Consider the following 25,882-nt stretch of genomic DNA (forward strand, 5'->3'; position numbering starts at 1 on the left):
GGATTATTCACGTTCCAGCCAAATGAAAGCACCAAGCAGAACATGCAGCTTTATATATTACAGAACCATTCCAAGGGATCCTCTCACACACATTCCTCACTTCACGGAAAGAACAGAGAAACCAGAGTGATTGCAGGGTATAACTTTGATCAATAAAGTTGATTTATAATGACACTTATCATTACACTTGGTAAAGTAACAGTTTTCAAGTCCCACATTTCAGAGCTTAATAAATTGACTTCTGTATAAACTAAGTAATTCCAGAATTTTACATGAAAGAAAAGATTACAATATAATGTAAAATGTTCTTTTCATATGACTTGGTATGCTTTGTCCATACCTTTGTTTTGTTCATTCTCTCAAAGATAATTTTCCCCCCCTGATTAAAAAGTTCTATGTACCACAGGGAGTTTTAAAAGGACACTAAGGAAGTTACCCCTCTCTCAGTTACTTATTAAACAGTGAATATTTAATTATACTTTCAACCATAATGAAACATAATTCAATTACATAGCTTTTGTTTCTGGTTTGTTTGGGGTTTTTTAAACCTTCAAGAAACAGATGGTATTACACTACCTGAAAAATCAATTTCTCTGATAGGTTTCATCAAGTATCCTACTTAAATTCCTTTAATGACTGAACTAAAGTTCCACTATTGAACCTGCAGTAGGATCTTTACATTTTATCTGTATGGCAGTTTCCAGGTTGCTGTATAAGACTATCTGCATCACTGAAAATGTAATCGTTTTCCTCCTTTATTATGGATGAATAGAAAATTTGTTGCTTCACATTTGGCATTAAAAATTGCCATACAAAGGCCAAAACCCTCTTCTTTGTACAAAGAATTTCTTCTTCTTAAGAAAACTGAAGGAAGATTGTATATGGTCTATTCTATTGGCATGCTACTGCATGTGATACTACAGTTCCATGAGACTATGGGAAAAGAAACTCCGAAACATTTACCATTCACTAGAAAAGCAATTAAATAGACATCTTTTTTCTTTAATAAAAAAATCAATTATGCAGACCATTTTTTTCATATTAAGAACAAAGCTAGCTGGATCTATAGGTGATCTGTGTCTGTGTGTTCACTGGAGCAACAAGAACAAACATGCAACATTATACAGCGGATAAAGGATACAAACTATTATAAAACCAGATATTTATTAAAGCAAACAGAGATCCTTGTGTGCAACTCCATCAATGTAAGAAACTGTTCATCAATGGAGATAAGAAGCCTCATCTTGGAATGCTGTGTAGAGTCCATTTTAGGTGTATATTGCGAGTGTTAAAATACATACTTATGTGCAGTTTTACAAAAATTTCAATTTATTCTGTTTTAAAACAGGTGAAATTCAAACACAGACTAAGCTGTTAGAAATGTAAATCCATTTATGCTTCTTAAGAACCTTCATCACCATAGAATCAAGGCTATATTACTTTATGTTCCATCTGTACTTAAAAACTGTTAGAAAATGTAACTGGTTTCACAGTGTGGAAATATTTATCTACATTAAATTTATACTGAATCTCCATTGGTCAGCCTGCTTGCAAGCTTTCAGTTGTTCTTCATCTCTGTTATGCTGAATAAGACATTTAAAGTTTGTTGATGATGCCATCTCACCAATCGTATTTCCAAAAGCATTAGGAATACATTAATAATAACAGAATACATTAAGCTGCACATGCCTCGTGCATCCTTTGTAGGACTTGACTGGTGACCTTCATACATACTCACAACCACTTATATTTTGATTCTCCGCACCCTTTATTTAGTTGTTTACATGGCATTCATTGCTGTAGAATCAAGACTATTATTATTATACACCACATCAAACTGCACATGCTGAAAAACACTCAGAAATTTTACCAACTGGCAACACAGCTCCTTTCGGAGCATGAGGGGTTGAATGGCTTTGGAAAAGGTAAGTCAAGGTATAACAACCCATTGCTCAGGTCCACATTCTTGCTCTAGTAACATTCAGGGGCATATCTTCCATTTCAGACGCTACACCACCTCTTCAACTGTAAGCTATACTGAATCATGCAGTCCGTAAAAATCTATTCTTTAGCGTACTGAGGACAAATGTCCCAGGTTCCAGCAGAAAATTATTTTTGATTCTCCAAATAGGTGACTATTCATTTTGTCTGTGAACAGTACCTTTCCCCAACTCTTCCACAATAAGAAGACTGGCAGAAAAGCAAACTGTGCTTCCTGCTATAGCAATATTTTATTTGAGCACTCTTTCAAATGCCTTAGTCATCTCAAGTCTACAAATTCTCAGGAGATATTCTACTTCTAATGTATTTATGATACCACATTTCTCTTTATGCATTTAAAAATATTATTATTCATTTCTGTATCTTAAGCTCTTTATTCTTCAGACTTCTTTTTGGATCTGCTTCAGTGTTTAAACCTAAACTGACAAGTTGCTATAGTCAGATTACTTCAGTTTTTTGAAGGATGACCTCTTAGATGCAGTATCTTCTCTTCCCCACATACTAAAGTTATACTGGTCCTGGCCCTTTCTTGGTATATCTCGTCTTTTCTGACAGTTGTGCATTTACTCTTTGCAGCAGACACGGATGTACATATTCTACCATTACCTCTTCCTTTTAGCTTCTCTTTAGCAAGCTGCCTAATTTTTTATATACTTCTGCCTTCTGAAATGAAGTACAAGTATTGGGGGTGGGTGGGTGTGCGCTATGCTTCTGTTGCTTCTGCAAAAGCATTAAAAGTCAGCGTATTACTGTCACTGTCATTGAGTCAGTATTCAACTAAGATTTTGAAGCCATTCTACACGGAGGAACAAGACAAAGGTTGGGTCTTCTTAAGTTTCCTAAGCCATCACACTATAAAGTGGTCATTGATCACTAAAAATCTGTCTCTCTACCCAGTATAATCTGGCAAACATATCTTCAATTTCAAAATGACAACAAGGCCCATATTTATAAATTTGCACTGGTGTAATTTTAAAACTGTTGTAAAGGCACATTTTGTAGTACTTCACAAAATTTCTCCTTGGCTTATATTGTAAAGCAGTTATAATGTAGTCACAGTTGTGTGTTAGGCACTAGCTAGGAACAAAAGCTTTCCAAACTTAATTCATGGTTCTTTTAAACAGTTCCCTGTGTAACTTAAGACAAGCTACTGTAGAACTGTTCAATCAGCCAACAAGAATCAGTGAAAACTGTATTTACTTGCAAAAAGGTAAGGACTCAAACTTCTATGTGCCTCTGGGCCTTATCTGTAGACAAGGAATATTATCACCTGTAATTTGACCATAAACTAATCATTATCTGGCCATTATTCATATGCTAACACAGAGAGAATCACTAATAACATTACCTTGAAAATAAAGTTGCTCTAGATAGAGGAATAACTTATTATTTTCACTTACATTTAATACTACTGAAAAAAAAACCCAACATGCTTTAATAACAAAAATTAATCAACAACATTCAACTGAATTGCATTACCTGGAATTAAAAAACTATAGAACTTTTCCATGAGTTTTTGGATCAGCTGATTAGCTTTTTTGGGTCTCCCACCTCCATCACTGAGAAACTCTGGTTTACTTAGCCCAGCTTCCAGAAGGTAAATTCCAACCTGTGAAATGGTTATACAGTTAATCATTCCAATAACTGTTAGAAAAGTATGAAAATAACAGCAGTGCTTTGAAAATCAGTAGACAGGCAGATATATCCATTAAAAATCACCACATAGAGGATACAGAACACTGCAGGTAAAAGCTTCTGTGATTCCTTTGGGTAACGCATTACTAATGGTGCAAAAGTAAAAACAGATTTTTAGGCAAAAACATACTGAAGACATTCATCAAGGCAAGCAGAAACTACATATTTTCATCACATTATATAAATGCACAGCAGTTGCCAGACTTTGTTGTTCTGAGGTTTTTATTTTCTATTTCAAACAAACAAATGAACATTTAAAATGCAAAACAAATATATTAACCCATACCTTTAAAACCTGAGCCTCTCCAGGTCTTTGATAAAGTCCAATTATCTTTTTCTTTTGCAGCCATCTCAAGCCTTCCAATATTTCACCACTTAAAGTTGGCTCCACCAAAATACGTTGTTCATAAGCACCCAGGTATTCTTTTGTTTCATTACTGTACTCCTCTTCACTTCTTTCATGAACACAAACCTGTAGCTGATCATCAGAGTCTCCTCTCATCAAGGTAAAGCTCCTTTCATGGAATTCCTCAGTCAGAATTTGCTCAGAAGGAAGACGAAGAGCAAATTCTCCCAACAATACTTTCCAGGACCCATCTACACGATATGGCAAGACTATAATATTTAGCTGTACTGACACAGGAGTCAAGATGGAGTAAGAGTCTTCCTCATCATTAACTGTCAAAAACTTAACAGATTTTGAGCCACTACCTTCTTTTTGAATGAGATCTTCATCAATGCTATCATCATCTATAACAATGAAAGATGCAGAAGAAGTGCTTGGACCTGGAACGTGGTCCTCATCAGTCAGTTCATCATCTAATGTTATCACCTCATTTCTCCGGTCTTCATGCATATTCCAGCAGAGGTCTTTCTGTTTCTCCTCATCTACTTTTGATGGAGGTGCACGTTTTCGACGACTACTCATTTTGTCGTTTTCTTCAACAGTATTTTCAGTCTGCGAGATGAAGTAAATTAGTCAGCAATAAGTATTACAAAATCAAACACTGACACTGAAATTTCACTGTGCAGTAACTGCTGAACTTGCAAGAGGTGCACTAAGAAATCCAACTGTTCAGAAGAGACAGTTTTACAGCGCCTCCCCTGTCCCTGTGCCATCACACAAAGCTGGACATGAAGCATTTGCCTTATACTACTACATCTTACCAATTTGCCAGACAGCTACAGACAGAGATCGACAAGAACACTACATTTCACAGCTGTTACTCAGAATCTTGTGTGAAAGATATAAAAAGAGAAGCAGTGGAATCCCTCAGAGGCGGGGGTGGAGGAAGATGGCAAAAGAAACTCCACAAAAGAAAGTGCAGGAAGTACAGGAGATTTGGGGGTGAGTGTGGGGGAAAACACACACACAAAATTCTTTCTTCCTTTCAAAGCCCACATTGAGATGAAACTTTAAGCAAACCTAACACAGGGCTAGTCTGAAGCTGCCACTACATAGAATACGGTTTAGAGCCTCAGCTACCAAGTTGTGTCCTTCGAAGTCCCCAGTGACCTTGCTACTAGTATTGAATACTTTTACTTTCCCAGGAAACTGCATCCTGGAATGTGGACATACAAACTGCTTGCAGAGGAGCAACTATTCTATTGTGCATTTCGGCAGGACCAGTCAGCAAAGTAAATGCATACATAGTCTTACTGATTTTGACTAACTGCATAGTGAAGTCAAGCTACACACAGCTCCTACCAAACCTGGGCAGTGAAAAGATTTTTGTGGACAAAATACTAGAAAATAAAACACACATGCTAAACACCACACATGAAAAAGATTATGAAATATCAGACCTATCTGGCAAATACATACTCAAAACTACATGCTCATACTTAAGTACTCAAACTAGTAGTAGCCTTTAAAAAAAAAAATACTGTTTTTATAAGAGGCTTGAACACAGCAATAGATTTATGAACTCATATTCATCAGCACCGTCTTTGTGAGCAAAGGCAGGAAAATATTTAGATATCCTTGTCAATTCACCTTCTGCATACAACTTTTTAAAGCATGTATGAAGATGAAAGGCAAATATTCTAAGCTGTAAATCCAGTATCCCACATCCTAATGTTAAAGGGCTTTATGTTGGAACAGGCCAGAACTCCTAGAATTCTGTATAATTTTAAAAGGGTCCTATAAAAAAAACCCAAACAACGACAACAAACCTTAAATTTTAAAATTCATGAAAGCCAAAAGAAACATATTAAGAAATATACAAATCATGCTGTGTTTGACTTTCGAAGCCAACAGAACTACGGGAAGGAAACACAGGATTTTTTTGAAATAATTTCAAATAAATATCATGCACACCGCGCGCTGCTGACAGCAAGCGCAGCCAGCCTCAGCGGCGAGCACCGGGATCCCTGCGCCACCAGGTCTGCGTGTGCGCACCGGCTTCAGCGTCACACGCCGCTGTGCAAACCGGGGCGAGCTGCTGTTTGCGGAGAGCTGTTCAGAACTCCCAGGGCCGGGGCGGCGGTCCCAGGCCGCCAAGCCAGCACCTGCCAGCACACGCACGCCCAGCACCGCTGCGGCCCGGCGGGGCAGCACCGCGGCCGGGAACCCGCCACGCCAAGCGGCCGGCGGCTGCCACCCCCCCGGCTCTGCCCCGGCTCCGCCGCCAGGCCGCGGGCAGGTCTGGCCGTCCCTAACGAGGAAAGTTACTTGCAACTCATTAAGGAGACACCAGCGGCGGCGGCGCGCACCCCTCGGCAACCGGAGCCAGATCTCCCGCGGCACCTGCCGCCGGAGAGGTCAAAGAGGCGGCACCGCCGCGCACCCCCCGGCCCCGGTCACCACGCGGCCCGCGAGGCCAGGCGAGGAACGAGCTGCCGCCCCGGAGCGCCCACCGCGCCCCGGGGCACTCACGCAGGCCCCCGGGCCGCCCAGCCCCGCCGCGGCAAGGCCGCCCCGCCTCCCTCCGGCCAGCAGGTCGCCGGGCGCGCAGGGCGAGCAGGCAGGCGAGCGGACTGGCCACCGGCCGCCCCCCCGAGCCCGGGGGCGGCCCCGCACTGCGGCCCACGGAGCCGCGCGGGTGAGGGGAGAGGGGAGCAGAGCCAACCGCCGCCGACGTACCGGAGGGGTAACGCTGCTGCGCCCGCCCCGGCGGCCGCGGCTCCTTCCCCGCTCGGGGCGGGCCCCCTCGCGCAGCGGCAGCGGGGGCCGGGCTGGGGCCGGCGGCGCAGAACGCCGACGCCGCTGGCACAGGCGGAGGGGCCTCCCGGGCAGCGGGGGTAGGCGGGCACGGGGATGCGCGCGCACCCGCCCTGGCCCAGCCGGCGACCAATAGGGCCGGCGGAAGGTGACAATTCCCCCCGCCCCCCACGCCGGCCGACCGAGCAACGGGAGGGCGAGGGGCCGCGCAGGCGCAGGCGCTGCCCCGGGCAGGGGGGGGGCGGGAGCAGCGCTGCGCGCCCTCAGGGGGGCGTGGCTGAGGGCGGGCCGGGAACGAGGCTGGGGTGGCGCTGGCGGGCGCGGCTGTGGCTGGGGCTGTGCCAGCGGGAGGGGGCGGCCGCTTGGCGGGGCCGGGCGGCCGGCCGAGGTCTAGTATCGGGCTGTGTTGCCTAGGCACGGCCTTATGACATAGTGAGGAAGAGGGGGAATGGCCTGGCCTGAGTTACACCCGTGAAAAACGAGGCTAGAGGGTACTGGGGAGGTTAAAGCCCCACCTCGGCTCTGTGAGGTATTTCAGGTCTCTGCAACAGGTGTTTGTGTCAGGGGTGATGCACTAAAGGCCACTTGGGGGAAAAGTAACGAAAACCTCTTGCCTTGAGTGACTTTAAGCATGAGTACTACACTGACAGCCCTTGTGTCATTGCTTTGAAAGATCTTACTGGGTTTATAAACTCTCAGGGAGCAGAGGAGAAGCTCTTTTTTCCATGGCCAGTCACAAGGGAGGGTGACACTGAGAAACTATTTGTCATAGTGGTAATGGTGGAAACCTTGATGGGGTCCATGAGGTGAAGCCATGTTGACAGAAGAGGGGCATGCAAACATCTGTTAGGTCATGTGGCAAGAGTGATATAAAGAGTGGATTTCTGGGCAATTAGCACTGCAAAAAGGCAAAAACAGTCCAAATGAATTGTTAACAACTATTGCTTCGGTAAAAACTAGAAAAACATCTTTCTTCTGAAATGCAAAAAGAGCTGTAAATATGCGAATTGGAAAGCCCTTTACAATAAGAAGGTGTTCTTGTAGCACTCCTTTCAACCATTTGTTAGTATTTGTTTTTACAAATTAATTCATTACTCGTTTGTGTCAGATTTTCCACCATTTTCAGCCCTTTTGGAAGGGCAAAGCCCCTGTGGGTTCAGCGGAGCTGCTCAAAACTGTGGTGTGCAGTGGTAAAGAGAGCTCTCAGAATGTTGGCCCTTATGCCACAGTGGTTTGGCTGGCCCTTGTGCCATGGTGGTTTGGCTGGTTTAATTCACAATGTTTCATTTGCTACGTGAGCATTTGGCATTCCTATATGAAAATTCACTTAAAGATCATCACTCAGTGCTATGTTGCAACAGTAAGTTACAGCAGAACAGATACAAAGGGAAGACACTCCAGCGTATGTTGGTAATAAATAACAGCAACCAAGGGGATGCAAAGTGATCAAACCTGTTTTATGGGGAGGTTCCTGGCCCCACGGTTTGGTGGGGGCCGTGGTTGGGCAGGGCTGTGGACAGCCAGAAATTGGCCCTGCTGGGGCAGGAACTGACAGCCCCAGGGGCTGATGTGGGGTGCTGGGCTGTGGGGGAGCCATGGGTGGCTGGGCAGGGACAGTCAGGGCTGGTGGTGCCCTGAAGATGCTGATGCCGGTGAGTATTTGCTGGTGCTGCAAGCACAGCTTTACTGCTAGCAGATTTTCTGGCAACTGTATGAAGAAATTGTTGGGAAGGTGGCAAAACAGGTAGTTTTGCTCAAAGTAGGAAGAAAGTGCTGTTAGTTCAAAAAGCTTAAGGCCAGACCTGGATCACCCTGTGGGCGCAACTAGTGGCTTGGAGTTGTCATGGGGGACTTTCTGTCTTCCTCCTAATGAGAAGGTCCTGGTAAAAGATCCTGATCCTCTTTTTTTTTTTTTTTTTTTTTTTTTTTAAATGGAGCCCTTTTATTTCTGGATGTGCCTTTTGGGATTTAGCTGTTGACTCAATCGGTAAGGTAGCAAGCAGTTGAAGTAGTTGAAGTTATGTGCTTCTCTAGGAATTTATGAAGCAACCATGTTTCACTCCCACCTCCTGGCATGCAGCCATATGCCTGGGTAGGCAGCTCCCTTTAAAAGGATGACATCCAGGTTCATATTGCAAGATGTGAACATCAGATTTTCCCATCCTGAACTGGATCTCTCGATGACAGGAGTCAAGGCAGCCAGAGTACAGCAGCTCCTGTCACAGCCACTGAAGTGAGGGGGTCACAAAAGCTGTATGCTGTCAGTCTGGGGCGGCGTGGATTCCCCCTGTGTGGGATCTCAAATGCGGGACTCCTCATGCAAGCGTTCTGTACCTGCTGTTGATGACTTGATGGTGTGAAAAAGTGCCACCAGTGACTGCTGCTTATCTTCTTCCACTTGATCGAGTCTGGGCTCTACTAGCAATGGCAAATAGGAAAGAAAAGGACATTCTGCCAGGTTGAACAATCACTGTTGCCTGCAGTCTCTAACCAAGGGTACCTGGGAATACACAGAATATAGACTTCACCTAGTCCATTGTGATTGCTTGCCTTTCTGTTTTGGGTTTGGATGGCTCTGAAGACAAGCCTTTGTATTAAGCTTGCCCAGGAATGCTAGCACCAGTGGCAATGCATTGCATGACTGTCCAGTTATTCCAACAAGACTCGTGTGTCAGAGGTATGGCAGGCCTGTGCCCTTATAAAGGGTATGGAAGGGTCATCACAAGCATGAGTGAAACAGAGGTTGCTGGGTTCTTGTCATGCTGAAGGTCAGTCCTGCTTAAATGCAGATGGGAAAAGCTCCTACCAAGCCTTACGTACAATATAAGCTGTGCCACTTGAAAAGCTCCTCCCAAGCCTCAGGTACAATATAGGCTGTGCCACTTGCCCAGGAACTAGCCTGTATCCACTGGTGTGCCTGATGGAGGCTACAGGTGTAGCCTGAAAGGTTTCCTATAGGGATCCATAATTGCTGTCAAGTCTGATCTGTTAGTAATTTGAAACAGCTTTATTAATGTCCTGGGATCCACAACTAGCAATAAAGTTAGCAAGGAACATTGTGGTATCCTACTTCATCATAATCTGTAAACCCTGCTTAAATGTGATGGATCTATCCTGACAACAACTCAAAGTTTTCCAGTTCAGAACTGTGAGCTCCCCAAAAGCTCTTTGTAAGAGTGAATATTCCGAATTTCTGAAGGAACACTAAACTTTCAGCACAGGCTCCATCCACTTCTGAATCCAGTAGCAGATGAATCATCCAGAGAAATTTTCCTGATCTCCTTCAAACTGAAAAACACATTACAGAGGTAATGTTCTGGCAGTAACATTCTTACCTAGCCCTTACCCTAGCTTCCCCGGGAACTGATGACCATGAAAACATTGCCCCTTTTCCACTAAGAGCTCAAAAAGCACTTCTTTGATTCAGACTTCTCCAATACAACTATACGGCAGCATAAAAAAGAACAGACAAAAATGACTGAACTGAAACATTACATCACATATTCTCCTGCAGGAAAAGAATGAAAGAAAAACACAAGACAGATGGTAGTCAAATCACTCACCCATTATTAGAAACTGCTCCAACAGTATACACTTCAAGAATTCATATAGAAATAGCAGATAACAATCCATGCTTCAGCAAACTTGGTTCACAGTCTAAGGGCTGTGAATCTCCTAGTAAGTCCTGTTCTTTCAGTTAACTTATGTATTTCTTTATTATGCATGTCTTCTATTTAAGGATTTCCTCTCAGGGTTTGGATTTGTGGCATCTTTGGTAGTGATGGTGGTTTTTTAAGATTTTTAGTCTAAAGCACTTGTGAAAGTGAGCTTTATTTTCTTATCTGGATGTCATAAAAATTAGTAAGCAAGAAAGGAACTTTTCTGCATTCAGAAGAGGGGAAAATACAATGGCACCAAGAAGGTGTCTTTTCTGGGTAATGATTTCTGTCTGAGCCTCTCTTTTTCTCTCACTCCCATTCTGTAGGAAATATTTTCTTCAATCCTCAGGATAAACGAGGTGTATTTTGAAAGAAGGGTCAAGAGCAGGTGGAAGAATGCCCATTTCTATTCAGCAACTAATGACTAGGGATTCTAGTGATTAGTACCTGGTAATTTCCCTCCTGTTCTAAAGAACTTGAATGCATGAAGGAAGATAATTGCCATTTAATTTAATGAAATAGAAAGGAACAGTGTAAAGAGAAGAGAATATGACATAAAATGAGACTGTGTGGTTTTTGTAACCACACTTGAGAACATAGCCTCCTTTGCCTATGGATAAAAATGCCCCTTTGCTCTCAGTAACAACCTTTAAATCCTGGAAAAAGTATGCAAACAGAAGCAGGAGGCATGCTACTTTGCAAAAGGTTTCTTTTTTGAGGGAGGATAGAGAAGAGAAAACAGTGTGTTAGTCCATGTGATATTTTAGAGTCCTTTCCACCAATATTTTGGTTGCAAAGGCAAGCAAAGATTTTCTAAAGAAAATAAAATTTGTATTTGTCTCCACATTGGTTCTGGTGGTAGGAAATGTGAACAGTTGCAGAAAAAGAAGGGCAGACAGACTATATTCCCGGCACTAAAATGATTGTACTTTATGCTGAAGAGCTAACTGAGCATCTGTGCACCTCAGCAACCTAGGTAGAAACCCACTTACTGTGTTAATTGGTTAGTTAACTAGTAGGAAAAATCTTTTGAGTTCTACAGATAATCGTATCATATCATATAGATATTATCTCACCATATGATAGAAATGAAAAGATGGATCCCTATGGAGACAATATGGCTTCAGTCTATTCCAGATTTATAAACTTGTGGTCAGTATTCTGTGCCCTGGTAGGAAATCATGTTCATAACCTCAACTCTACCCAGCTTCCTTAGTGTTAGTGGTTTAAAATAATTTAGTTATCTTAGTGGGACTTCTAAAGTGTTACCATATAATTGCTGCCATCCACAGTGCATAATCCTGCTTCAGGCAAAAGAGTAGAAGATTTAAATACTTTTCAGAGAGCTACAAAGAGCAGAGTACTTTTGTGTGCCAGAAGCAATCATGTAAGCCAGTAGGCTAACTCCTCAGCATGCAGGGAGCGATACCATGGAGCCACGGGATGGCAAGCCTCTCCTTTTTCACTTTTTCAGGGCTTCAGTTCTGTTTTTTCAAAATAGCGAAGTTCAGTGTATCACTTGTACCTTTCTGCCTCTTAACACAGCATCTCCTGGAGGAATCTATCTGCACCCCATGGAATACGACTCTTCAGGCCATCTGTCTCAGCTCACGTGTATGCACAATTCTTATACACCCTTGTCCATCTGCCACTCAGCTAAGCTACGTGCTGGTTTTGTGAAAACCAGGTGATACACCTGACCTCAGGACTGACAGTAGCAGCTGATCAGTACTGGTGGGACTTAAGCCCATCTCCCTTTTTCCAAGAGAAAAGGACAGTTAAAAAGACTATCTAAATATAGAGCAGGAAAAAAAAAATAACCATGTCATTGCATCTAGGACATCGTCTAGAGTTACTATGTAGGATTTGGAATCCAGTTCTTGGAGTTATTTAAATATATACCTAAATAAGGTGGTTTTATTGCTTTAATATTGCTTTTATGAGCCTTTTTTTTTTTTACATAACAAAAATATGTAAAGGAAAAGTTAGCAGTTCCTGAGAAAAAGCAAGCCCTCTAATAAAACTGAAATTGAGTAAATAAAATGTTTATTATAAAATCAGTAAAATCATTTGGAAATTTAGGCTTAAAATATAGATGTTTATAGCATAATATGTGGCACTGGTTTGGAGAAGAGCTGAAGGACACTCACAACAGAGACATATTTCAGAGAGCATCTATTAGAGATAAATTTCTTGGCAGTGAAAAATCTTTATTTTCACACTCTGGCAAGAGAAGGTTTGAATTCATAGCTAACTCTCTAATATAAAAATTAAGCCAATCAGAATGCCTTCATGCAAAATTCTTATCTGTGGTCTGGATTATACATAAAAAGGTAACTCAAATGGAAACTGAAACAAAAAGGCGCAGCCTTCTGGAAGAATTTTATTTTGGCCACTTCCCTCATAAAGAAGTGAGAAGCAGTCTTTATGTATTCTGACAAAGAAAATATGAACTTCGACAGGGATGTTATTTCCTTGATCTGTAAAATTAGAAGTACAGAAAGATCTGCAATACTGAAGTCACAAACCAATGTATTTATTTAACACAGATTAAAATCTGCCTCCGCAGATGTTTTCTTCAAGTTTAACAAGGTTTGATGTTAGAATAAGTTCATAAAGATTGATGTAGCTTCATGGCAGAAGTTTTATAATCATGCTCTTTAGAGGAGTGTTATATTTAATTATCTGTCCAAAATTCACCTTCGAGCCCACTTGGATTATTACACTGACTCAGAAAAAGCACCTGATTTTACACGGGGGTAGGATGTATACTCCACACCGCCCAGCATTTGTTCTGATTCTGAGCTGAGGGAGCAGGCAGTGCTGAATCACGGACTGCACAGGGCATAAAACAGCCGAGCAGATATCACAAAGCTGTCAGCGAACTACCCAGTGCTTATCTGGATGTTAGCGCCAGACAATGTTCCTGGTAGAAGACGTAGGTATATTTCTATCTGCAGTATATGAGGTAGTTAGATACTATGCGGCACTATGCCACGAGGGAATTACAGTGGGGCAGCTCTCGGCTGGGCAGCTGAACCGGCTGCTTTGTTCTGCTAATGCAATGGGATCTGGTCCCTTATAACTTTTCTCTGAAAAGCACAGTAAATCTGGAACAAGAGAGGCCTGAGTGTGATAGTATGAGGCTCATACTGCTGTACAGTGAGAGATGTTAAGAGACCAGGATCCTCTAGACCCCCTGCCATGTGGGGCACTGGACCAACTCTCTAGTAGAAGGGCACCTGAAGCATCCCTGAGCTGACCTTTTACTTTGGCCTGGGGCATTAACTCACTAAGGCAGCAACCAATGAGAGAGTATTTTCTCTGGATATAAATGTCATTGTACTTCCAATAATATATACACCTACACTTGCTAATCAAACTATGTTTTTGCATCTCTTTGGCCTAAAACTTAGAAATGCAATGAGCAATAAGCAATGAGAACTTGGTTTGGGGCTCCAATGTGTGTTTGGTTTTGTTCTACTACATGGTACCACAGGGACCCCAACCTAGTGGAACTGATGGAACAGCCCGTGTAAATGAGCAGCTCTGGTTTGTGGCTTATAACCAACACAAGGGGTGAAAGGGGCGCAAGCAATTGATGTGCTTTATTTTGGTGCTTCTATACATAGTCACCTTTTCCAATTACAGAAACCTGTAATTGAATTTTAATATTTTTCTTTAATCTCCAATATCTGTAGATTATCTTTTCATTACTCCCCATCCAACTGAACCTAGCTACATGGATTGTGTTCTAGCTGTAAAACAGTAACAACAAATAATTCTGTGTCTGCTGTACTCTCACTAGGGTAGATGAATAATCTGTTACGTAGCACTACAATTACGAAGTTTGCACACAAATTTCAATAATAAACCATGCTTCAACATGATCTCCTTGCTACTTTCAGTGCTCTGAGGAGTTTTCTTTTGGACTTGTTTCATTATAAAGCATTTTCCTGCATGGTGACCCATCTGTGTACCACAGGACTGTTAGTACTTCTTAGCTGGGGTTGGTAGCATCTACCTTCTGTGGCTGGGGAAATGAGTCAGCAGAAGTGACTGTGCATCACTGAGCAGTCTCAAGGGAAAAAAAAAACCAAACAAACACCTTGTCACCCAATAAAACAATGAAATACTATACCTCACAACCCTGCTTGAGCAAAAATAAACCTTTTTAATTGAGGAGGTAATGGGGAGGTGCCAAGAGATGTGAGAACAGGCTTTTATTTGAAAAATGATTGTGACAGAAAGTAACGGGGTCAGTGCAAAATAAATATTTTCCATTTTTTCCAACAAAGTATTAGTTTTCATTATCTTCAATTTGTTTCTCTGGGCAGTAGGGACAGAATACAAAAATGTAGCAAAAAAAATTCTCCTAGGATGTTTATGGACCTGCAGATGTTCCTAATAGATGAAGTCCTGGGTCTGCAGCACAGATGGAAAGTGATAAATGATTAAAGATGTTATAGGATATAAATAACAATACTACAATGTTGTGTGTGGAGACCTCAGCAAAACAAGGAATGCTTGTATTCTGGCTTGATAAGCATCTTGTTTATGGCTTATCACAAATTGCAACAGTTCTGGCTCCTGCCCAAAGCATAAGTCAGTGTATTTCTGTCAAGGCCCTAGGAGCAGCACCAACCCTAGCTGTCCCTGCCTGGCCACCCCCCTGGCTCTCTGCCCCTGGCTCTGTCCCATTCCCAGCTGGGGTGGTGGGACAGGCCTGGCTGCCAGGCCCTGCCCCGATGGACCCTCATGGGGGTCCCCGCTGCCACTGGCCCCCGGGGAGCCCTATGACATCTGTGCTGCAAGGAGAGCAACAAGGATGCTTCTACCACAGGCCAGGGATTGTTTTTCCTTTCTCCTGTACTTGGAAACAGCATTTGTCAGGAAGCCTTCCAGAAAAGATAAACCTGGTGGGAAATACCCACAATATCCAGTTTTAACCCCAATGAGCAGAAATGTGGCAGTGCTATGTGCAGCTGCTGGTGGGGTTCTACGGAGAGAGAACGGTCAGACGAGCTTCCTGTGCTCGCTGCTGCCCCGGAGTCAGTCCAGCTCGCGGCACACGTCAGTGTTAATGAGTGTGGTGTCAGAAGACCTGAAGACAAGACATTGCTGATAACACAAGAAAGGCCAGGTTATTTTCAGAAAACCAGCTGAAAAACTTACTGTTATTTATAAGTTATCCACCAAAAAGTGGTTTAACCCTGAATGCCAAGTTTTCTTTTGCTTTGCTACCCTGGTAACTCCAAAAGAATTATCTGTACCTGATGGTGGTGTTTCAAAATTTTGCTCCTTAAGCCAAATAAACACCATTGTTCGAGCAGGGAAAAAACGGGTAGTGTCTGCACCACGTAAACCTTCACAGACTTTTTGTCCCAGCTTCTTGTGACTTAAGAGCTTTCCTAGGAAGGTCCTGCCCAGGCAGCCACATTTTCCAGTTCTGCCTGATTGGGCCCAACCAAAATTGTTCAGGCTTGGGTTTGGTTTGTCTGATGAGAGTTTGATGTTGACTTTTTGGTGCCAGCTTTCCCAGGCAAAACACTCCTTCCACATCAACCTCTGCACAAGCAAGGTGGTTCCCTGAGGAGCCAAGCTGCTGTTTTCCCCACTTGTGCCTTGCGTTTCTGAGGAATTTTGGTGAAGTTAGTGTTGTTTGGAGCACAATAACTTAAATTTGAGTGATCATTAAGATATGTGTAAAAAAAAGGAGCATAAAGGACAATCTGCTCTAAAGTGGTCTTTATCATTTATTCTTCAAATGCAGACAGTTCCTTATCTCATAGCCTTAAAGTATTATGTACTAAACAAATAGCTTTCTTGTGATTAGCCAACTTCTGATATGCAATTACCATAATAATTGTAGGCATTATACGCTTCTGTCCACAGAGTAAGAACTGCATCTAATCAAAATTATCCTGCAGACTATATAAAGATGTGACACATTTTTAACAGCATTGAATGCAGAATACCTTCAAAGAAAAGGTTTCTGAATACATTATCTACACTATAAAATTTAAAATAGCATCAAACTGAATAACAGCTTCCTCTCACCCACATTTCGTATCTCCAACCAAGAGAGTTAAAATGGGCGAAGAGATAAGACGATTTAATCTCAGCATCCTAAAAAGTACAATTTACAACAGTGAAATGTTAGGAGACTCTTTTCTAACACTCCTTGGAGCTCTTCCAGACTCTCATATGTACCCTGCAACCTCAAGGAGCTGATGTGAGCTCTGGTCTTGCAGCATCAGGTCTTCCTTGCAACAACAAATAAGGCAGCATGTCTCTCTCCTCAGCTGTGGGGATCTTGAACTAGGAAGTATGTGCATGGGTAGAAGGCATACCTGTGATGCATGGAAAACATGTGTGGTGCTCCCTCCATAAAACAGTGGTTCCTCTGAATGCTTACTGAACAGACCTTCTTATTATTTATTTATTTATTCATTTATTTATTCATGAGGCTTTTACAGCTTTAGAAAGGAATAAACAAAATTTAAAATGAACTAGACACCTAAAGCTGAAGGCAGCCTTCTCACCAAATATCCCTGAATTCCCCTTCTCGGCCTGCTCCTCAATTTCTAAAAAGAAAACTGAGGGCACAAACTTAAAAGCTCTGTTAAATGAGAGTGAACTTAAGCGTATGTCCAATTACTGTTTGGGATTATCTCTGCTTTAGCAGGGGGTTGGACTAGATGATCTCCATGGGTCCCTTCCAACCCTGACGGTTCTGTGATTCTGTGACTCTGTAGATGTGTCATCAGTCTGTTTGCATATAGCCACAAAATGAAAGCAAATGGGGAAGACTTTTCATGTAGATTTTAGTGAACAGTCAAATTTCAGGATGATTGAGAATATAGGTTGAAAATGTTGTATAAATCATTTGAGTGGAGCATACTACATTGTCTGGTAAAGGAGAGTAAGAAGAAAGAATGATGTGCAGATTTCCTTCCTCTGTTGAGAGTGATTGGAATGTGAGGAAACATAAAAGCCGGGTAGGACATAAGATGTTTAATTAGGCTGAGAGATCTAATAATAGATTTGAAAAAAACAGTTTCCTGAGATCTGAACACAAGGAAAAGAAGATAAACTAAGTTCAGGTACAATTTAGAAATCAGAAACACAATAGGAATTAAGATGTTTATATGCAGAACTAGCAAGTGTTGGTTGAATTTAAATAAAGACATGGAAATCAATAGCTGCTTATTACTGTAGTGACAGCAGCTGTCAAATCAATCGAGCTGGTTTGGGGTAATCTATTGGGGACTCATGTTTTACAGCTGAAGAAAAAGTGCAATGATGATGAAAAAGAGTCTGTTTAGAAGCTGTTGCCAAGAAAAAGGAAAACAAAACCAAAAACAAAACCAAAAACAAGTATGTGCTATAAAAACTATAAAAAATATCCTCTAGAATAAAAATAAAAGGCTATGCCATGAAATTAATATGTGCTTACACAGAAGGGTTGTACATATAATTTGAAATCCACAAGGACACTTTGTTTTAAACTCATCATCATGAATATGCAGGTATTCCCTAAACAATATAACTAACTGCTATTTAGAATTTTTTTTCAAGTAAGTCTTCTTAATTTAGTGAAGCAAGTGTTGATTACCTGTGCACTTTACAGTATGACAACACAGCGCTTCAGCTATATATTCTTCCTGTCCCTTCATCCGTTCACATCTAATCAAGTTTGCAGGATCACCTTGTGAGTTACAATTAATAATCTATACACACGATTTACATACGTGAAGGCATTAGTGGTTCCATGAGGACCCCACTTTCCTACCCAGCCCTAGTAATCAGGTAATGAGGCTGCCTAATGATCACAACATCCTCCACTTCTGAGAATCACCTCTTTGAGTACTGGGTTGTACCTCCCCAGGGCAGAGACACCCTGTTCTACAGCTGCCCCAGCGCTTATCTTTGAGACTTTTTTTCAGGTTTCAGTGATTTTTTTTTTTTTGTGACAGTTGCAGACTGAATCGGTTTTGGTATTTTTTTTCAGGCTGTGGAGGCAGTAGGCACAGTAAATACACTGGCTTTATTTCCTTAGAAAACCAAGATAAGAGTGTTCTTTAATTAAAACTATGTGAGTCTTGGGTTTTGTTACTGCTTCTGGCCTTTCTTTTTGATCACTTTCTGTTCAGCCCCAGGGCTACAGATAATAATTGAGATTTTCAGACACTAATGATTTTAGGCGCATCCTTTTTCTTAATGTCCAATTCAAAGCTTATGAGAGGGTTTGGTATTTCAAAACATTGTTACTCCAATGTTTATAGAAACTCAGAATCTGTTAGTGTCTTATAACTCTGTTTTGCTCAACAAAGGCCAAAAAATTTATACCAGCATATAAAGAAGATGTGCAGGAGAGCAAACATCCAAGTGTGATGTTTGAAGCTCTGTGACCTAACACATGAACCAAATGTGAACCATTAATCATAAGAGGACTGGAGATAAAAATGAAGAATTTTGTAGTTAGAGAATGGGTGGCTAAAGGCAAATAGCTGATGGAAATGCAAGATATAAAGCATTTGAATATACTTACTGAGGACCAGCATTCACAGTCAATGAATGCAAGCTGCTGGATCAGCTGCCTCAGCCTTTTCGTCAGCAGTGGTGGTGTTATGCTTGATGTTTGTTTTCCTGCCTTAATAAAGGCAATTTTTGCAATAGATCCAGTGTTGAGTTACATAGCTGGACAAGAGTAGGAAAGTCTTATTCTGGAGGAACGGGGATTTGAAACAGGCTAAGGACCAGCCAGCTATAGCTAGTGGCTGAGGAGCCAGGCACCCCAGGCGAAGATCAAGGTCTTGGCATCCCTGAAATGGCAGTGGGCCAGTGAGACATGCAGCCACTTCACCAGAAGGAAATCACAGGGAGAAAGCATCAACGTGTCACCAAAACCACAGCAGCATACTGTCAGGGCAGTGAGAGGAAAGAGAGTTTAACAGGGCTTCTAATAGAGCCTGAAGTAATGAAATACTTCCAGAAATGCTTTGCCCGGATAGAAAGTCAAAATGGTGAAGTGTGTGTACAAATTCTGTTATCAAGGTAATTCCTCACAATGACTATAAACAAAAGAAGTACTTCCTTTTTTCTGGAATCACAGAAAAAGAAGGTTCTCCAATATTGTTTTTATTATAGTACAGAAGAACATTTGCAAGCACTTAGTGATAACTAATTTTTCAAATGCTCTGAACTAACCTCTCATTTTGTAGGTGTGGTGCTTTTGTGTATCAAGTTTTAAGCAAATGCAGCAAACAGTTTACAAATAGTTGGAGGAGTGAAGTTTGTACACCATATTCTCATGCTGTTTCTCAGTATCAGATTTTTCTTCTGTTTGTCTTGCTTGAAGTAGTAGCTGTGTATTAGAAAGAAATACAGTATTACCTAGTATTTTATGTCAAGATTCCTTGAATGAACCATTGGGTTCAGACCAAATTGCAAAAATTGTGTAAAATTGACAGGTATAAATGTGTAAGCAGTGTTATAAAAATACTTCTCTGCTTCCTTTCCCTTTCTCAGTGTTGGGTATTTTTCTGTGGCTGTTTACAGGAGGCAGAGCATTGCCGATACCTTTGTCTTTCACTCAGCATAGTATGAATCTAAACCAGTTTTCCTTCAGTCTACGCACCCATTCACTCACTCACTTTGTTCACTCCATGTTGCTTATACACTATATAATCGAGGCAAGACCAATGCAATCTGAAAGAGGGCAAAGCCATGGCACTTCAATCCCTTCAAATTCACTCATGTGCATCTCTGCAGCTCAACATATCTCAAACCACAGATCCACTTTGAGATGTCTTTTCTTCTAAATGCCTTTAAAAGGTTAAGTTGGCCTATGCCCTGCATCAAAACTGCTTCCATAAAGAAAAAAAATTACTGCCATAGGAGTTATGGCATAGGTTACTGCCATAGGAGGCTCCCTTCTGAAGGGAGCAGAAGGCCCAATATGCAGACCAGACCCACTACTTAGGGAAGTCTGCTGCCTCCCTAGGACCTGGGATAAAGATGTGAAGAGAAAGCTTCCTACAGCCCTCAGATTATTACCCATTACTGATTGGTCAGGTCGACAGTAATGAAGTTGCAACAAGAAGTCCAAGGGCAATCAAGAGAGACTTCAGGGCCTTGGGATGACTGGTTAAGGGATCAGGGAGCACAAGCAGTGTTCTCTTCGATCCTTCCAGTTGCAGGGAATGATGAGGGAAGAAGCAGGAAGAGCCAGTAGGTCAATACCTGGCTCTGAGCCTGGGGTCACCAGCAGAATTTTGGGGTTTTTGTCTATGGGTTGGTTTACACATCAATGGGCCTGCTGGCAACAGGTGAGGGTCAACTGTTTCAAAGGGGGAAAAGGGTCTTTGCACAGGAGTTAGCAGTGCTCACTGGAAGAGCTTTAAACTACTTTTGAAGGGGGAAAGGGATAAAACCAGGCTTGCTAGTGACAATCCTGCAGGCAGCACTCTGGTGTTTGAGGGATGCTGTGCTAGCAAGGTCCTTCCGTCTGCTGTCTCGGTGGAAGTCAGGGGATGGAGATCCATGAGAAAACAAAGAAGCAAGGGTTATTGATAGAAACCACAGAAGTGCCTGAAAATAGTCACGTAGGAATTAGGGCTTCTTCCCCCCAAAAGGTGACGGGATCTATAGCCCAACTGAAGTGCATCTACACCAAAGCACACAGCATGGGCAACAAACAGGAGCAGCTGGAAGCCATTGTGCAGCAGGGAAACTATGACATAGTTGCCACCTTGGAAACATGATGGGATGACAAAAGAAAACAGCCTCGAGTTGCACTAGGGGAGGTTTAGATTGGATATTCAGAAAAATTGCTTTACCGAAAGGGCTGTCAAGCATTGGAACAAGCTGCCCAGGGAAACGGTTGGGTCACCATCCCTGGAGGTGTTTAAAAGACATGTAGATGTGGTGTTTAGAGACATGGTTTAGTGGTGGACTTGGCAGAGCTAGGTTAATGGTTGGACTCGATGATCTTAAAGGCATTTTCCAACCTAAACAATTCTATGATTCTAAAACATGCAGATTCCATTATTTTATTGAGTAACCTCGTAATGTGCTATTCTGTCATGTTACCTACATTTACAAAAAATAATGAAAATAATGATTGTGAAACGAGAACAATAGGCCTGAAGTTTCCCTAGCTGACACCTCTGATTTCATTTACACCCATGTATAGTAAAAGCAAAGTGAATAAAAGCCAACGAGTCTGATGGCAGTGATTTTAAGGCATCCTTTCCATACACCCTGAACAAATCTGAATGCATAAAGAAGATATAGTGTAGAAAATTACATCATTTCCATTAAATATCACCACAAAATCCTACTAATCTTTAAGTTATTCCATTCTCCCATTCTGTATTTGTTATTGCAGACTTCAAAAATAGATATGTATGGAAGCTGGTAAAGTATCTTGTATACAGTGTCACATAAACAGCAGTAGACTATAAATGGGAAAAGTAATGTTCTGGAGTATTCAGCATAAGTTACACTTTTGATCCATTAATTTGGGCTTTTTATTTGAGCATTGGAAAGGTTCTTTAAAATGTGTCAGATATTTGTTACATGTGGTTTGATTGCTAAACTATTTGTAAAACCTCCATTGATTCTTTAGTTGTCTATAAAATGCTCCCATTTTAGAAAGGCTGCTAGCCTTTTCTGTCTCTGACATTTGTGATTTTTAATATGAATTTTTTGTCATGTTTTTGTTTTACAAAAGATCTAGAAGGGGGATATGTGGTGAAATGAAGGAGACAGTAAATACAGAGTGGATTTCTTCAGTGATAACTGTAGCCATTGCAGAAATTTCAGAAATTACTAGGAACTTGCAGCTTTCCCTCTGAACAGTGCAGATGTGTTGTTTCGTAGTATGGCCTGAGAGTAAATTTTCGATCTTACCAAGTTGCTTATTCATTTTGTAACTGAAATTTGCAGCGTAAGGGCTTACCGACCCACAGCTCCAGCCTGAAAGCCGAGATGGCAGGAGGGAGCAGGAGCACCTTTCCTTCATCTGTACAGCAAGGGCTTCCTTTCCCTATGTAGATGTTACCAGTTTTCTGTGGTACCAGACTGGATTCCTGCAGATGGTTTTACACAGAGCTGTCCTTGAAAATCACTAGAAAATTCTGGTCAGCGAATGCTTTAGTTGCTGTGTTTCCCACAGACTACCCAATCTTTCTCCATAGGGTATGGTGACTTCTGGTTAAATTCCTTGTCCTGTTTGTTAGTTACAATCTAACTAAGTAGAGCTATGTAGTTAATCTGTATTAAATCCCATATATCCAAGATATCATCTCTCTCTTAACACTTACCTAGGTCCCTGTCTGGCGACTTCAGCCAGAGTGATTCACACTGATATTACAAAATTAAATTAGAATTCTGTGGCATTTAAATGGAGAATCTGAAGCTCAGAAACTGTGGACCTTTGACTTTGAAATGCACTTTTCTCTTTGTCCTGATGTTGCATAAGCTTTTTGGTATGGAAGTCCCAGCACAGATTTAGCTGTTCACTCAGGTGTTTTCTTAGGGGATGATTTCAGGGAAATCAGAGGATTTCAGAGCAATAGAGTTTTATCAAAATTAATCAAGCTTGATAGAATTGGTGTGTGCAAGAGCATGTTGTAAATCTTGTGTAGTGTTTTGGCCTAGAGGGCACCCTAAGTACATTTTTGCAGTTCAGAAATAAATAAATACAGGAATGGTTTGAAACATTATCCAGGGCCGAATAGTCCTGCTCTTTAGCAAAGGAGACATCCAGCTGACTTCTTGGTCACTCTTTGGGAGCATCTCCATAGCCATTAGAGCACCAAAATTTGTCACTGGGTTTTGCAAGAACGAGTGCCTAGGAAATCTCCACACTTTGAGATATGTGCCCTTTCTGTAATGAAGGCAAACCAGGCACTTTTGACCGTTGCGTGTCATTTCTTGGACAGCATTGGTTTGTGGCAAAGAAACCATTTGTGAGATGAGTTTCCCTTGAGGAGAGGCCAGGCCCTTTCTCTTCTGGAGCACGCTCCTCCAGTCTGTCTCCTTAACAGTCAGCATGAAGCACTTCTGCTGAGAGTTTTTTAATATGGTGTTGTAAAACCAATCATTTACTTATTTTAAAGTGTAGAAAGAATTAATCTTAGCTTATTAACAGCTCTGCTAGCCAGAGATGGAGACTGCTGAACGTCTGAATAAATCTAGTCTATTCATCACTTCATGGAGTCTTTAATCCTTAGAGAGTGTCAAAAATTTACAAGACATCCCTGAATGTTGAATTTTGCATTGATTTGGATCTCACATTTATTTGAAAGACATTTGAAATCATAACCAGGCAGACACTTCCCTCCTGACTAAATCTCTGAGGAGGTATTTTTGTTATTTTAAAAGGATGTGAAATCTAAGCCTGTAAAACATGCTCAAGATACTGTGACTTGAGGCAGGGGATGAGAGGGTGTTTGATGATGAGCAATGGAAGCTTTCAAATTTCTGGGGATTGTTGGGGTCAAGCGGTGTCTATGCCTGTTAAAAAAAACAAAAAAAAGAGCTGAAGAGAGTAACCCCATATAATCAGAGGTTCGTGTAGAAGTTATTACTAGTTTCTAAGTATCGCAGAAATGAGGCCTAAATTTCATGGGTTAATCCTATTTAATTTTAATGGATCTACTAGTACAGGGAACAGCTGAGCAATCAGATCTTTATGAAGCTCCATATATACTGACATCGATCCATTAATGTTCATTTCTTAGCAGATGCAGCAAGTGTAAGTAATCAAAACTGTTAAAAATGCTGTTGCTTTGTTTCTTAAGAGATAGGGTGACTTAAGAGCCTAAATATAAGAAAGACGGTGACAGTGATGTAGCTGGTACACATTTTAAATGAAAACCTATGAGAAACATTTGCTTTGCTACGAGAAAAGAAAAAATATTGAAAAGAAAAAAGAAAAAAATTAGGAAGATTAAATTCCCTGTTTCAACTGAACAAGCCTGCTAGATGATGAGATGCCTCTAAATCCTTGTTCATGAGTAAACAATTTGGTATCTACTATAGAGGTCTACCTATGCATGTTTTGCATGCACACTGTTTTTATATAGTAGGTGGCTTTTGCAAATCATGAAGGATAGCATCTGAGTGAGCAGAACAGAAAGGACTATAGACAATTTATCAAGTAGCTGGTATATGTTTTAACTGACTTCAGGTGGGAACACATGAGCTTTCTACTTGTTTCCAAGGCAGAATAAAACTGTATAATTTTAGTGGCATTGATCCTTGCGGAGTAGCTTTAAATCTCTCCAATAATTTAGCTGAAGACTCTGCATGATGAGGCAGTCAATCTGACTTTTCTGTCATGGTAGGAAGTAGAAGAGGAAGGAGCCATGTCTGGAAAACCAAGAGTGGGGTCTGAGCAAACCAGGTTTCCAAGCTTCAGTCTTTGGTATTCCAAATCACCCCTCTTTCAAACCATTTTCTACAATACACTGGCCTTTCGCATTACAGCTCACCAGAACTTTTCCAGCACAAAATTTTCTGTTGAAAGAGGTCATTTTGGTGAGACAGAAACATTTAATAGGAGTATGCCTGTTTCAGAAAAAAAAATGTTTTGAAGAAATACTGGAACAGAAGTTCCATTTTAAGCTGAAGATTGATTTCATCTGAAGTAAAAATAATGATACACTTCCCTACACTGTATAAAATGTTTAAAAGGAAAACAGAACAAAACACATTTGATGCTATCAAAATAGAATACTTCAATCAACTTCTAAGTGATTTTTAAATTGTGTTACATGGGAGACTGAAAATTGTTCACTTTTCCTCCGTTTCAGAAAGCAAAAATATTCAACACAAGGTAATTTCCTGTGGAAAGCAAACATTGCTTACAAGCCAGCTGCAGCCCCTGCTCTGTTCTTGTCCTGATTCTCTGCTTTTCTGACAGCAGCTTGTATCTCTGCAAAAAATACAATCCCATGTAGCGCCCCAAGGATGGTTACCAGATGATAAAGGTACCATATGTTAAGAAATTTGGGAAGGCAGTAGGACTGGTGCCATGGGTGGTTTCTGAGGGGAGAAATGTTAGACTTGTGGGCTGAGACAGGATCAGAATGTGTAGGAGACGGGGCAGAAGGCAGTGGGAGGACTCTGGCCTCTTTGGGGGAATGAGGACAGCAGGGGTATATGGTGCTACTTTCCCATGAGGGAAGCCTCTGTTATCTCCATGATCACTAGGGAAGATTGACACCCCTGCAGTCCCAGTGCCCTCTTTCCCTAGCCTTCCTTAAATCCTCCTGATATCCCAGGTGTTTCCTCATGAGCCCCAGAAATCTGCCAGTTCCCACCTGCTGCTGCAGGGGTTTGAGAGGCG

The 25,882-nt window shown here is 41.5% G+C and overlaps 1 protein-coding gene across 1 annotated transcript in view; it reads right to left on the minus strand.

Annotated features, from left to right (window-relative positions):
• The window catches only part of SHPRH (SNF2 histone linker PHD RING helicase), a 54,872-nt gene extending 47,696 nt beyond the window's left edge, over positions 1–7,176 (minus strand). Inside the window, exons 1-3 of the mRNA XM_080390598.1 lie at positions 6,782–7,176; positions 3,983–4,654; positions 3,481–3,610 (exon numbers count right to left, since the gene is read on the minus strand). Of these exons, the coding sequence (XP_080246724.1) occupies positions 3,481–3,610; positions 3,983–4,624 (772 nt within the window). The 5' untranslated portion in view covers positions 4,625–4,654; positions 6,782–7,176. The remainder of the gene's footprint in view (positions 1–3,480; positions 3,611–3,982; positions 4,655–6,781) is intronic.
• Between the last annotated feature and the right edge of the window lie 18,706 nt (positions 7,177–25,882).

Source organism: Falco punctatus, assembly GCF_963210335.1.
Source record: "Falco punctatus genome assembly, chromosome: 5".
Lineage (NCBI taxonomy): Eukaryota > Metazoa > Chordata > Aves > Falconiformes > Falconidae > Falco > Falco punctatus.